At 41.1% G+C, this 13,671-nt stretch overlaps 1 protein-coding gene across 1 annotated transcript in view; it reads right to left on the bottom strand.

Moving 5' to 3' along the window:
• grhl2b (grainyhead-like transcription factor 2b) overlaps positions 1-13,671 on the bottom strand; it is a 115,054-nt gene that overhangs the window by 20,688 nt on the left and 80,695 nt on the right. The window contains exons 12-15 of the mRNA XM_071374382.1: positions 12,380-12,417; positions 7,322-7,413; positions 712-797; positions 373-437 (exon numbers count right to left, since the gene is read on the bottom strand). Coding sequence (XP_071230483.1) covers positions 373-437; positions 712-797; positions 7,322-7,413; positions 12,380-12,417 — 281 coding nt within the window. The remainder of the gene's footprint in view (positions 1-372; positions 438-711; positions 798-7,321; positions 7,414-12,379; positions 12,418-13,671) is intronic.

Below are 13,671 nucleotides of genomic sequence, written 5' to 3'. Positions count from 1 at the left end.
CATTCTAATGCCGTGTTCAACAGAATTCCATTCTAATGCCGTGTTCAACAGAATTCCATTCTAATGCCGTGTTCAACAGAATTCCATTCTAATGCCGTGTTCAACAGAATTCCATTCTAATGCCGTGTTCAATAGAATTCCATTCTAATGCCGTGTTCAACAGAATTCCATTCTAATGCCGTGTTCAACAGAATTCCATTCTAATGCCGTGTTCAACAGAATTCCATTCTAATGCCGTGTTCAACAGAATTCCATTCTAATGCCGTGTTCAACAGAATTCCATTCTAATGCGTGTTCAACAGAATTCCATTCTAATGCCGTGTTCAACAGAATTCCATTTTAATGCCGTGTTCAACTGAATTCCATTCTCACCCTTTTTTGCTTTTCTTGTAGATCTTGGCTATCCTCTCAGTGGGAACTCCATATTTCTCTGATATCTGTGAATGAAGGACAATGTTATTGAGATTGAACGAACAAGCTGTGGATGCTGTTTACCAATTCCAGAGAGGTTAACCTGGATCATCCAGATGATAGATACTAACTAACTGGTGGAGGCCCTCTGGTCAGGTGGTCTAACCCCAGAAACAGGGCTTTCCTCCCCAACTCCTCCCTTTCCACTTTGCCTCCTCTTAATCTGGCTGCCCTGCTGAATCTAATCTGATTGAATAAAGCAACAATACCCTAAAACATCTATTTTTTAGAGATACTCACTGCGTCCATCAGGCCTCTCAGGGTTGGAGACTTCAGCATCAGAGCATCAAACACCTCATCTGACTCCTTCCTCACATAGAGCAGGACTGTGGAGAGATGGACACAGTCAGGATGTTATGCCTCTGAAGTTGTTTTGGCTTGTCTGTGAAGCAGCGCTCCTATAGTAGGATATTATATAGACTTGTACCTCTGTAGAGGTTATATAGACTTGTACCTCTGTAGAGGTTATATAGACTGGTACCTCTGTAGAGGTTATATAGACTGGTACCTCTATGTGGAGGGTATATAGACTGGTACCTCTATGTAGAGGTTATATAGACTGGTACCTCTATGTAGAGGTTATATAGACTGGTACCTCTATATAGAGGTTATATAGACTGGTACCTCTCTGTAGAGTCTATATAGACTGGTACCTCTCTGTAGAGGTTATATAGACTGGTACCTCTGTAGAGGTTATATAGACTGATACCTCTGTAGGGTCTATATAGACTGGTACCTCTATGTAGAGGTTATATAGACTGGTACCTCTATGTAGAGGTTATATAGACTGATACCTCTATGTAGAGGTTATATAGACTGGTACCTCTTTAGAGGTTATATAGACTGGACCTCTATGTATCAGTACCTCTGTGGTACCTCTATGTAGAGGTTATATAGACTGGTACCTCTGTAGAGGTTATATAGACTGATACCTCTGTGGAGGTTATATAGACCGGTACCTCTCTGTAGAGGTTATATAGACCGGTGTCTCTCTGTAGAGGTTATATAGACTGGTACCTCTCTGTAGGGTCTATATAGACTGGTGCCTATGTAGAGGTTATATAGACTGGTACCTCTATGTAGAGGTTATATAGACTGGTACCTCTGTAGAGGTTATATAGACTGGTACCTCTATATAGAGGTTATATAGACTTGTCACTCTATGTAGAGGTTATATAGACTGGTACCTCTATGTAGAGGTTATATAGACTGGTACCTCTATGTAGAGGTTATATAGACTGGTACCTCTATGTAGAGGTTATATAGACTTGTACCTCTATGTAGAGGTTATATAGACTGGTACCTCTATGTAGAGGTTATATAGACTGGTACCTCTATGTAGAGGTTATATAGACTGGTACCTCTGTAGAGGTTATATAGACTGGTACCTCTATGTAGAGGTTATATAGACTTGTACCTCTATGTAGAGGTTATATAGACTGGTACCTCTATGTAGAGGTTATATAGACTGGTACCTCTATGTAGAGGTTATATAGACTGGTACCTCTGTAGAGGTTATATAGACTGATACCTCTGTGGAGGTTATATAGACCGGTACCTCTCTGTAGGGTCTATATAGACTGGTACCTATGTAGAGGTTATATAGACTGGTACCTCTATGTAGAGGTTATATAGACTGGTACCTCTATGTAGAGGTTATATAGACTGGTACCTCTATGTAGAGGTTATATAGACTGGTACCTCTATGTAGAGGTTATATAGACTGGTACCTCTGTAGAGGTTATATAGACTGATACCTCTGTGGAGGTTATATAGACCGGTACCTCTCTGTAGGGTCTATATAGACTGGTACCTCTGTAGAGGTTATATAGACTGGTACCTCTATGTGGAGGGTATATAGACTGGTACCTCTATGTAGAGGTTATATAGACTGGTACCTCTATGTAGAGGTTATATAGACTGGTACCTCTATATAGAGGTTATATAGACTGGTACCTCTCTGTAGAGTCTATATAGACTGGTACCTCTCTGTAGAGGTTATATAGACTGGTACCTCTGTAGAGGTTATATAGACTGATACCTCTGTAGGGTCTATATAGACTGGTACCTCTATGTAGAGGTTATATAGACTGGTACCTCTATGTAGAGGTTATATAGACTGATACCTCTATGTAGAGGTTATATAGACTGGTACCTCTGTGGAGGTTATATAGACTGGACCTCTATGTATCAGTACCTCTGTGGTACCTCTATGTAGAGGTTATATAGACTGGTACCTCTGTAGAGGTTATATAGACTGATACCTCTGTGGAGGTTATATAGACCGGTACCTCTCTGTAGAGGTTATATAGACCGGTGTCTCTCTGTAGAGGTTATATAGACTGGTACCTCTCTGTAGGGTCTATATAGACTGGTGCCTATGTAGAGGTTATATAGACTGGTACCTCTATGTAGAGGTTATATAGACTGGTACCTCTGTAGAGGTTATATAGACTGGTACCTCTATATAGAGGTTATATAGACTTGTCACTCTATGTAGAGGTTATATAGACTGGTACCTCTATGTAGAGGTTATATAGACTGGTACCTCTATGTAGAGGTTATATAGACTGGTACCTCTATGTAGAGGTTATATAGACTTGTACCTCTATGTAGAGGTTATATAGACTGGTACCTCTATGTAGAGGTTATATAGACTGGTACCTCTATGTAGAGGTTATATAGACTGGTACCTCTGTAGAGGTTATATAGACTGGTACCTCTATGTAGAGGTTATATAGACTTGTACCTCTATGTAGAGGTTATATAGACTGGTACCTCTATGTAGAGGTTATATAGACTGGTACCTCTATGTAGAGGTTATATAGACTGGTACCTCTGTAGAGGTTATATAGACTGATACCTCTGTGGAGGTTATATAGACCGGTACCTCTCTGTAGGGTCTATATAGACTGGTACCTATGTAGAGGTTATATAGACTGGTACCTCTATGTAGAGGTTATATAGACTGGTACCTCTATGTAGAGGTTATATAGACTGATACCTCTATGTAGAGGTTATATAGACTGGTACCTCTTTAGAGGTTATATAGACTGGACCTCTATGTAGAGGTTATATAGACTGGTACCTCTATGTAGAGGTTATATAGACTGGTACCTCTATGTAGAGGGTATATAGAATGGTACCTCTATGTAGAGGTTATATAGACTGGTACCTCTATGTAGATGTTATATAGACTGGTACCTCTATGTAGAGGTTATATAGACTGGTACCTCTATGTAGAGGTTATATACACTGGTACCTCTGTAGAGGTTATATAGACTGGTACCTCTATGTAGAGGTTATATAGACTGGTACCTCTATGTAGAGGTTATATAGACTGGTACCTCTGTAGAGGTTATATAGACTGGTACCTCTATGTAGAGGTTATATAGACTTGTACCTCTATGTAGAGGTTATATAGACTGGTACCTCTATGTAGAGGTTATATAGACTGGTACCTCTATGTAGAGGTTATATAGACTGGTACCTCTATGTAGAGGTTATATAGACGTGTACCTCTATGTAGAGGTTATATAGACTAGTACCTCTATGTAGAGGTTATATAGACTGGTACGTCTATGTAGAGGTTATATAGACTGGTACCTCTATGTAGAGGTTATATAGACTGGTACCTCTATGTAGAGGTTATATAGACTGGTACCTCTATGTAGAGGTTATATAGACTGGTACCTCTGTAGAGGTTATATAGACTGGTACCTATGTAGAGGTTATATAGACTGGTACCTCTATGTAGAGGTTATATAGACTGGTACCTCTATGTAGAGGTTATATAGACTGGTACCTCTATGTAGAGGTTATATAGACTGGTACCTCTATGTAGAGGTTATATAGACTGGTACCTCTATGTAGAGGTTATATAGACTGGTACCTCTATGTAGAGGTTATATAAACTGGTACCTCTGTAGAGGTTATATAGACTGATACCTCTGTGGAGGTTATATAGACCGGTACCTCTCTGTAGAGGTGATATAGACCGGTACCTCTCTGTAGAGGTTATATAGACTGGTACCTCTCTGTAGGGTCTATATAGACTGGTGCCTATGTAGAGGTTATATAGACTGGTACCTCTATGTAGAGGTTATATAGACTGGTACCTCTCTGTAGAGTCTATATAGACTGGTACCTCTATGTAGAGGTTATATAGACTGGTACCTCTGTAGAAGTTATATAGACTGGTACCTCTCTGTAGAGTCTATATAGACTGGTACCTATGTAGAGGTTATATAGACTGGTACCGCTATGTAGAGGTTATATAGACTGGTACCTCTCTGTAGAGTCTATATAGACTGGTACCTCTATGTAGAGGTTATATAGACTGGTACCTATGTAAAGGTTATATAGACTGGTACCTCTGTAGAGGTTATATAGACTGGTACCTATGTAGAGGTTATATAGACTGGTACCTCTATGTAGAGGTTATATAGACTGGTACCTCTATGTAGAGGTTATATAGACTGGTACCTCTATGTAGAGGTTATATAGACTGGTACCTCTATGTAGAGGTTATATAGACTGGTACCTCTATGTAGAGGTTATATAGACTGGTACCTCTATGTAGAGGTTATATAGACTGGTACCTCTGTAGAGGTTATATAGACTGATACCTCTGTGGAGGTTATATAGACCGGTACCTCTCTGTAGAGGTTATATAGACTGGTACCTCTCTGTAGAGGTTATATAGACCGGTACCTCTCTGTAGAGGTTATATAGACTGGTACCTCTATGTAGAGGTTATATAGACTGGTACCTCTCTGTAGAGGTTATATAGACCGGTACCTCTCTGTAGAGGTTATATAGACTGGTACCTCTCTGTAGGGTCTATATAGACTGGTACCTATGTAGAGGTTATATAGACTGGTACCTCTATGTAGAGGTTATATAGACTGGTACCTCTCTGTAGAGTCTATATAGACTGGTACCTCTATGTAGAGGTTATATAGACTGGACCTCTGTAGAGGTTATATAGACTGGTACCTCTGTAGAAGTTATATAGACTGGTACCTCTCTGTAGAGTCTATATAGACTGGTACCTCTATGTAGAGGTTATATAGACTGGACCTCTGTAGAGGTTATATAGACTGGTACCTATGTAGAGGTTATATAGACTGGTACCTCTATATAGAGGTTATATAGACTGGTACTTCTATGTAGAGGTTATATAGACTGGTACTTCTATGTAGAGGTTATATAGACTGGTACTTCTATGTAGAGGTTATATAGACTGGTACCTCTATGTAGAGGTTATATAGACTGGTACCTCTATGTCGAGGTTATATAGACTGGTGCCTCTATGTAGAGGTTATATAGACTGGTACCTCTATGTAGAGGTTATATAGACTGGTACCTCTATATAGAGATAATATAGACTGGTACCTCTATGTAGAGGTTATATAGACTGGTACCTCTATGTAGAGGTTATATAGACAGGTACCTCTATGTAGAGGTTATATAGACTGGACCTCTGTAGAGGTTATATAGACTGGTACCTCTGTAGAGGTTATATAGACTGGTACCTCTGTAGAGGTTATATAGACTGGTACCTCTATGTAGAGGTTATATAGACTGGTACCTCTATGTAGAGGTTATATAGACTGGTACCTCTATGTAGAGGTTATATAGACTGGACCTCTGTAGAGGTTATATAGACTGGTACCTCTGTAGAGGTTATATAGACTGGTACCTCTATGTAGAGGTTATATAGACTGGTACCTCTATGTAGAGGTTATATAGACTGGTACCTCTATGTAGAGGTTATATAGACTGGTACCTCTATGTAGAGGTTATATAGACTGGTACCTCTATGTAGAGGTTATATAGACTGGTACCTCTATGTAGAGGATATATAGACTGGTACCTCTATGTAGATGTTATATAGACTGGACCTCTATGTAGAGGTTATATAGACTGGTACCTCTATATAGAGGTTATATAGACTGGACCTCTATGTAGAGGTTATATAGACTGGTACCTCTATGTAGAGGTTATATAGACTGGACCTCTATGTAGAGGTTATATAGACTGGTACCTCTATGTAAGGGTTATATAGACTGGTACCTCTATGTAGAGGTTATATAGACTGGTACTTCTATGTAGAGGTTATATAGACTGGACCTCTATGTAGAGGTTATATAGACTGGACCTCTATGTAGAGGTTATATAGACTGGTACCTCTATGTAGAGGTTATATAGACTGGTACCTCTATGTAGAGGTTATATAGACTGGTACCTCTATGTAGAGGTTATATAGACTGATACCTCTATGTAGAGGTTATATAGACTGGTACCTATGTAGAGGTTATATAGACTGGTACCTCTCTGTAGAGGTTATATAGACTGGTACCTCTATGTAGAGGTTATATAGACTGGTACCTCTATGTAGAGGGTATATAGACTGGTACATCTATGTAGAGGTTATATAGACTGGACCCCTATGTAGAGGTTATATAGACTGGTACCTCTATGTAGAGGTTATATAGGCTGGTACCTATGTAGAGGTTATATAGACTGGTACCTCTATGTAGAGGTTATATAGACTGGTACCTCTATGTAGAGGTTATATAGACTGGGCCTCTATGTAGAGGTTATATAGACTGGTACCTCTATGTAGAGGTTATATAGACTGGACCTCTATGTAGAGGTTATATAGACTGGTACCTCTATGTAGAGGTTATATAGACTGGTACCTATGTAGAGGTTATATAGACTGGTACCTCTATGTAGAGGTTATATAGACTGGTACCTCTCTGTAGAGGTTATATAGACTGGTACCTCTATGTAGAGGTTATATAGACTGGTACCTCTATGTAGAGGTTATATAGACTGGTACCTCTCTTGTGTGTTTCCTCTTTGATCTGTTTGTGGGACGGAGGTGAGAGGTCGTCCTCTGATGGTCTGAACATCCTCTTAACCAACACACTCCTGCATGATGGACACAACAACAGCAACACACTCATCACACATCAAAGATGGGATACACAACCAACAAGAGGGCTGGGATTCAACTCGATTACATTAGTGACAGCATTCACGCTAAACGCTGCAGATCCAGTAATGGCGCCGGAGAGGAGGGCTGACGTTTTATTGGCTTTATCAGCCAAACGTGCTATTTTGTTTGTTGTTTCGCATTGTTTGTGACTTATTTTGTACATATCAAATCAAACTTTATTTGTCACATGCGCCAGATACAACAAGTGTAGACACTACCGTGAAATACTTACTGACAAGCCCTTAACCAACAGTGCAGTTCAAGAAGGGTTAAGAAAATATTTACCAAGTAGACTAAAGTAGAAAAAATTATAAAAAGTAACACAATAACGAGGCTCTATACAGGGCATACCGGTACCGAGTCAGTGTGGAGGCTATATACAGGGAGTAAATAGACTCCCTGTATATACTGAGTCAATGTGGAGACTATTTACAGGGGGTACCGGTACAGAGTCAATGTGGAGGCTATATACAGGGGGTACCGGTACAGAGTCAATATGGAGGCTATATACAGGGTGTTACGGTACAGAGTCAATGTGGAGGCTATATACAGGGTGTTACGGTACAGAGTCAACGTGGAGGCTATATACAGGGTGTACCGGTACAGAGTCAATGTGGAGGCTATATACAGGGGGTACCGGAACAGAGTCAATGTGGAGGCTATATACAGGGTGTTACGGTACAGAGTCAGTGTGGAGGCTATATACAGGGTGTTACGGTACAGAGTCAGTGTGGAGGCTATATACAGGGTGTTACGGTACAGAGTCAGTGTGGAGGCTATATACAGGGGGTACCGGTACAGAGTCAATGTGGAGGTTATATACAGGGGGTACCGGTACAGAGTCAATGTGGAGGCTATATACAGGGTGTTACGGTACAGAGTCAGTGTGGAGGCTATATACAGGGGGTACCGGTACCAAGTCAAATGTGGAGGCTATATACAGGGGGTACCGGTACCGAGTCAGTGTGGAGGCTATATACAGGGTGTTACGGTACAGAGTCAGTGTGGAGGCTATATACAGGGGGTACCGGTACAGAGTCAATGTGGAGGCTATATACAGGGTGTTACGGTACAGAGTCAGTGTGGAGGCTATATACAGGGGATACCGGTACAGAGACAGAGTCAGTGTGGATGCTATATACAGGGGGTACCGGTACCGAGTCAGTGTGCGGGGCTACAGGTTAGTTGAGGTAATTTATAAATTTTTATGGGGGAAGTGACTATGCATAGATAATAAACAGCGAGTAGCAGCAGTGTACAAAACAAATACGAGGGGGGGGTCAATGTAATAGTCCGGTGGCCATTTGATTAATTGTTCAGCAGTCTTATGGCTTGTGGGTAGAAGCTGTTAAGGAGCCTTTTGGTCCTAGACTTGGCAATCCGGTACCACTTGCTGTGCGGTAGCAGAGAAAACAATCTATGACTTGGGTGACCGGAATCTTTGACAATTGTATGGACTTTCAACTGACACGCCTAGTATCTGCTTAGTACTATGGTGGTCTGCTTGAAACATGTTGATATTACAGACTTGGTCAGGGAGAGGTTGAAAATGTCAGTGAAGACACTTGCCAGTTGGTCCGTGCATGCATTGAGTACACGTCCTGTTAATCCGTCTGGCCCTGCGGCTTTGTGAATGTTGACCTGTTTATAGGTCTTGCTCACATCGGCTACCGAGAGTGTTTACACACAGTCATACAGAACAGCTGGTGCTCTCGTGCATGCTTCAGTGTTGATTGCCTCGAAGCGAGCATAAAAGGCATTTAGCTTGTCTGGTAGGCTCACGTCACTGGGCAGCCCGCGTATAGGTTTCCCTTTGTAGTCCGTAATAGTTTTCATGCCCATGCCACATCCGACGAGCGTCAGAGCCGAGATGCATTCAAAGCTCTCCCCCGCCCTCCATTCGGCGAATCTGACCATATTTTTATCCTCCTGATTCCTGCTTACAAGCAAAAGCTAAAGCAGGAAGTAACAGTGACTTGCTCAATACAGAAGCGGTCAGATGACACAGATGCTACGCTATAGGACTGTTTTGTTGGCACAGACTGGAATATGTTCCAGGATTCTTCCAATGGCATTGAGGAGTACACCACATCAGTCACTGGCTTCATCAATAAGTGCATCGAGGACGTCGTCCCCACAGTGACTGTACGTACATAACCCAACCAGAAGCCATGGATTACAGGCAACATCCGCACCGAGCTAAAGGGTAGAGCTGCCGCTTTTAAGGAGTGTGACTCTGACCCGGAAGCTTATAAGAAATCACGCTATGCCCTCATACAAACCATCAATCAGGCAAAGTGTCAATACAGGACTAAGATCGAAACGTACTACACCAGCTCCGACGCTCGTCTGATGTGGCAGGACTTACAAACCATTAAAGACTACAAAGGGAAGCCCAGCCGCGAGCTGCCCAGTGACACGGTCCTACCAGACGAGCTAAATAACGTCCTCTAATTGGCGCATTGTCCAAATCACCCATCAAGTTGAATCCAGCCTCTCTGTGTGTGTGTGTGTGTGTGTGTGTGTGTGTGTGTGTGTGTGTGTGTGTGTGTGTGTGTGTGTGTGTGTGTGTGTGTGTGTGTGTGTGTGTGTGTGTGTGTGTGTGTGTGTGTGTGTGTGTGTGTGTGTGTGTACAGATGAAGTCAGAAGTTTACATACACTTAGGTTGGAGTCATTAAAACTCGTTTTTCAACCACTACACAATTAGTCAATTAGTTTTGCCAAGTCGGTTAGAACATCTACTTTGTGCATGACACAAGTCATTTTACCAACAATTGTTTACAGACAGATTATTTCACATAGAATTCACTGTATCACAATTCCAGTGGGTCAGAAGTTTACATACACTAAGTTGACTGTGCCTTTAAACAGCTTGGAAAATTCCAGAAAATTATGTCATGGCTTTAGAAGTTTCTGATAGGCTAATTGACATAATTTCAGTCAATTGGAGGTGTACCTCTGGATGTATTTCAAGGCCTATCTTCAAACTCAGTGCCTCTTTGCTTGACATCATGGGAAAATCAAAAGAAATCAGCCAAGACCTCAGAAAACAAATCGGCGATCACAAGTCTGGTTCATCCTTGGGAGCAATTTCCAAATGCCTGAAGGTACCACGTTCATCTGTACAAACAATAGTACGCAAGTATAAACACCATGGGACCACACAGCCGTCATACCGCTCAGGAAGGAGACGCCTTCTGTCTCCTAGAGATGAACATACTTTGGTGCGAAAAGTGCAAATCAATCCCAGAACAACAGCAAAGGACCTTATGAAGATGCTGGAGGAAACCGGTACAAAAGTATTTATTTCCACAGTAAAACGAGTCCTTTATCGACATAACATGAAAGGCCGCTCAGCAAGGAAGAAGCCACTGCTCCAAAACCGCATTAAAAAGCCAGACTACGGTTTGCAACTGCACATGGGGACAAAGATTGTACTTTTTGGAGAAATGTCCTCTGGTCTGATGAAACAAAAATAGAACTGTTTGGCCATAATGACTTTATGTTTGGAATAAAAAGGGGGAAGCTTGCAAGGCGAAGAACACCATCCCAACCATGAAGCACGGAGGTGGCAGCATCATGTTGTGGGGGTAATTTGTTGCAAAAGGGACTCGTGCACTTCACAAAATAGATGGCATCATGAGGGAGGAAAATTATGTTGATTTACTGAAGCAACATCTCAAGACATCAGTTAGGAAGTTAAAGCTTGGTCGCAAATGGGTCTACCAAATGGACAATGACCCCAAGCATACTTCCAAAGTTGTGGCAAAATGGCTTAAGGACAACAAAGTCAAGGTATTGGAGTCGCCATCACAAAGCCCTGATCTCAATCCTATAGAAAATGTGTGGGCAGAACTGAAAAAGCGTGTGCGAGTAAGGAGGCCTACAAACCTGACTCAGTTACACCAGCTCTGTCACAAGGAATGGGTCAAAATTGTTCCAATTTATTGTGGGAAGCTTGTGGAAGGCTACCTGAATCATTTGACCTAAGTTAAACAATGACAAGGCAATGCTACCAAATACTAATTGAGTGTATGTAAACTTCTGACCCACTGGGAATGTGATGAAAGAAATAAAAGCTGAAATAAATCATTCTCTCTACTATTATTCTGACATTTCACAATCTTAAAATAAAGTGGGGATCCTAACTGACCTAAGACAGGGAATTTTTACTAAGATTAAAAGTCAGGAATTGTGAAAAACTGAGTTTAAATGTATTTGGCTAAGGTATGTAAGCTTCCGACTTCAACTGTATGTGTGGGATTTTGTAAGTGTTTGTGAGGGTTGGAGTTGGTCCCATTTTACATATGTGAGGTTTACACTGAGTGTACAAAACATTAGGAACACCTGCTCTTTCCATGGCATAGACTGACCAGGTGAATTCAGGTGAAAGCTATGATCCCTTATTGATGTCACTTGTTAAATTCACTTCAATCAGTGTGGATGAAGGGGAGGAGACAGGTTAAAGAATGATTTTTAAGCCTTGGGCCAAATGAGACATGGATTGTGTATGGGTGCCAATCAGAGGGTGAATGGGCAAGACAAAGGATGTAAGTGTCTTTGAACGGGGTATGGTAGTAGATGCCAGGTGCACCGGTTTGAGTCAAGAACTGCAACGTTGCTGGGTTTTTTATGCTCAACAGTTTTCCGTGTGTATCAAGAATGTTCCACCACCCAAAGGACATCCAGCCAACTTGACACAACTGTGGGAGGCATTGGAGTCAACATGGGCCAGCATCCCTGTGGAACGCTTTCAACACCTTGTAGAGTCCATGTCCGATGAATTGAGGCTTTTCTGAGAGCAAAAGGGGGTGCAACTAAATATTAGGAAGGTGTTCCTAATGTTTTGTACACTCAGTGGATATTTGCATGTGAATGTATCCATGTGTGAACACTCACCCTCCTCTCTCAATCTCTTCTGTGTTAAAGGCAAATACCTAGGAAAGAATAGCACATAGGCAACTTCAGCTTTAAGTATGTACATAACATAGGCAAATATACATATAAGTAATGAAACAGAAATCTTAATATGTTATGTATCAAACCCTCTAATAGTTTATATATATATATATATTTGACAATCTGTAAAAAGTCAATAAAAGATGTGGCCCTAAAAACTCTCAGACTGGTTACAAGAGAAGAAAACCAAGCGTCTGCAAACTGACCTTTGTTTCTAGATACATCTCTAGATTCTCTATAAAGATCGTTGATAAGTTAACCAAGGCATCGTTAGACCCATAATGTATCAGATCAGTGATAAGTTAACCAAGGCATCGTTAGACCCATAATGTATCAGGTCATTGATAAGTTATCCAAGGCATTGTTAGACCCATAATGTATCAGATCAGTGATAAGTTAACCAAGGCATCGTTAGACCCATAATGTATCAGGTCATTGATAAGTTAACCAAGGCATCGCTAGACCCATAATGTATCAGATCGTTGATAAGTTAACCAAGGCATCGTTAGACCCATAATGTATCAGATCAGTGATAAGTTAACCAAGGCATCGTTAGACCCATAATGTATCAGGTCATTGATAAGTTAACCAAGGCATCGTTAGACCCATAATGTATCAGATCAGTGATAAGTTAACCAAGGCATCGTTAGACCCATAATGTATCAGGTCATTGATAAGTTAACCAAGGCATTGATAGACCCATAATGTATCAGGTCAGTGATAAGTTAACCAAGGCATCGTTAGACCCATAATGTATCAGGTCATTGATAAGTTAACCAAGGCATCGCTAGACCCATAATGTATCAGGTCATTGATAAGTTAACCAAGGCATCGCTAGACCCATAATGTATCAGGTCATTGATAAGTTAACCAAGGCATTGATAGACCCATAATGTATCAGATCAGTGATAAGTTAACCAAGGCATCGTTAGACCCATAATGTATCAGGTCATTGATAAGTTAACCAAGGCATTGATAGACCCATAATGTATCAGGTCAGTGATAAGTTAACCAAGGCATCGTTAGACCCATAATGTATCAGGTCAGTGATAAGTTAACCAAGGCATCGTTAGACCCATAATGTATCAGGTCAGTGATAAGTTAACCAAGGCATCGTTAGACCCATAATGTATCAGGTCAGTGATAAGTTAACCAAGGCATCGTTAGACCCATAATGTATCAGGTCAGTGATAAGTTAACCAAGGCATCGTTAGACCCATGATGTGTCAGCA

This window comes from Salvelinus alpinus, chromosome 29 (assembly GCF_045679555.1).
Source record: "Salvelinus alpinus chromosome 29, SLU_Salpinus.1, whole genome shotgun sequence".
Lineage (NCBI taxonomy): Eukaryota > Metazoa > Chordata > Actinopteri > Salmoniformes > Salmonidae > Salvelinus > Salvelinus alpinus.
Note: the sequence above shows the minus strand (reverse complement) of the source record. Positions and strands in the feature narration are given on the sequence as shown.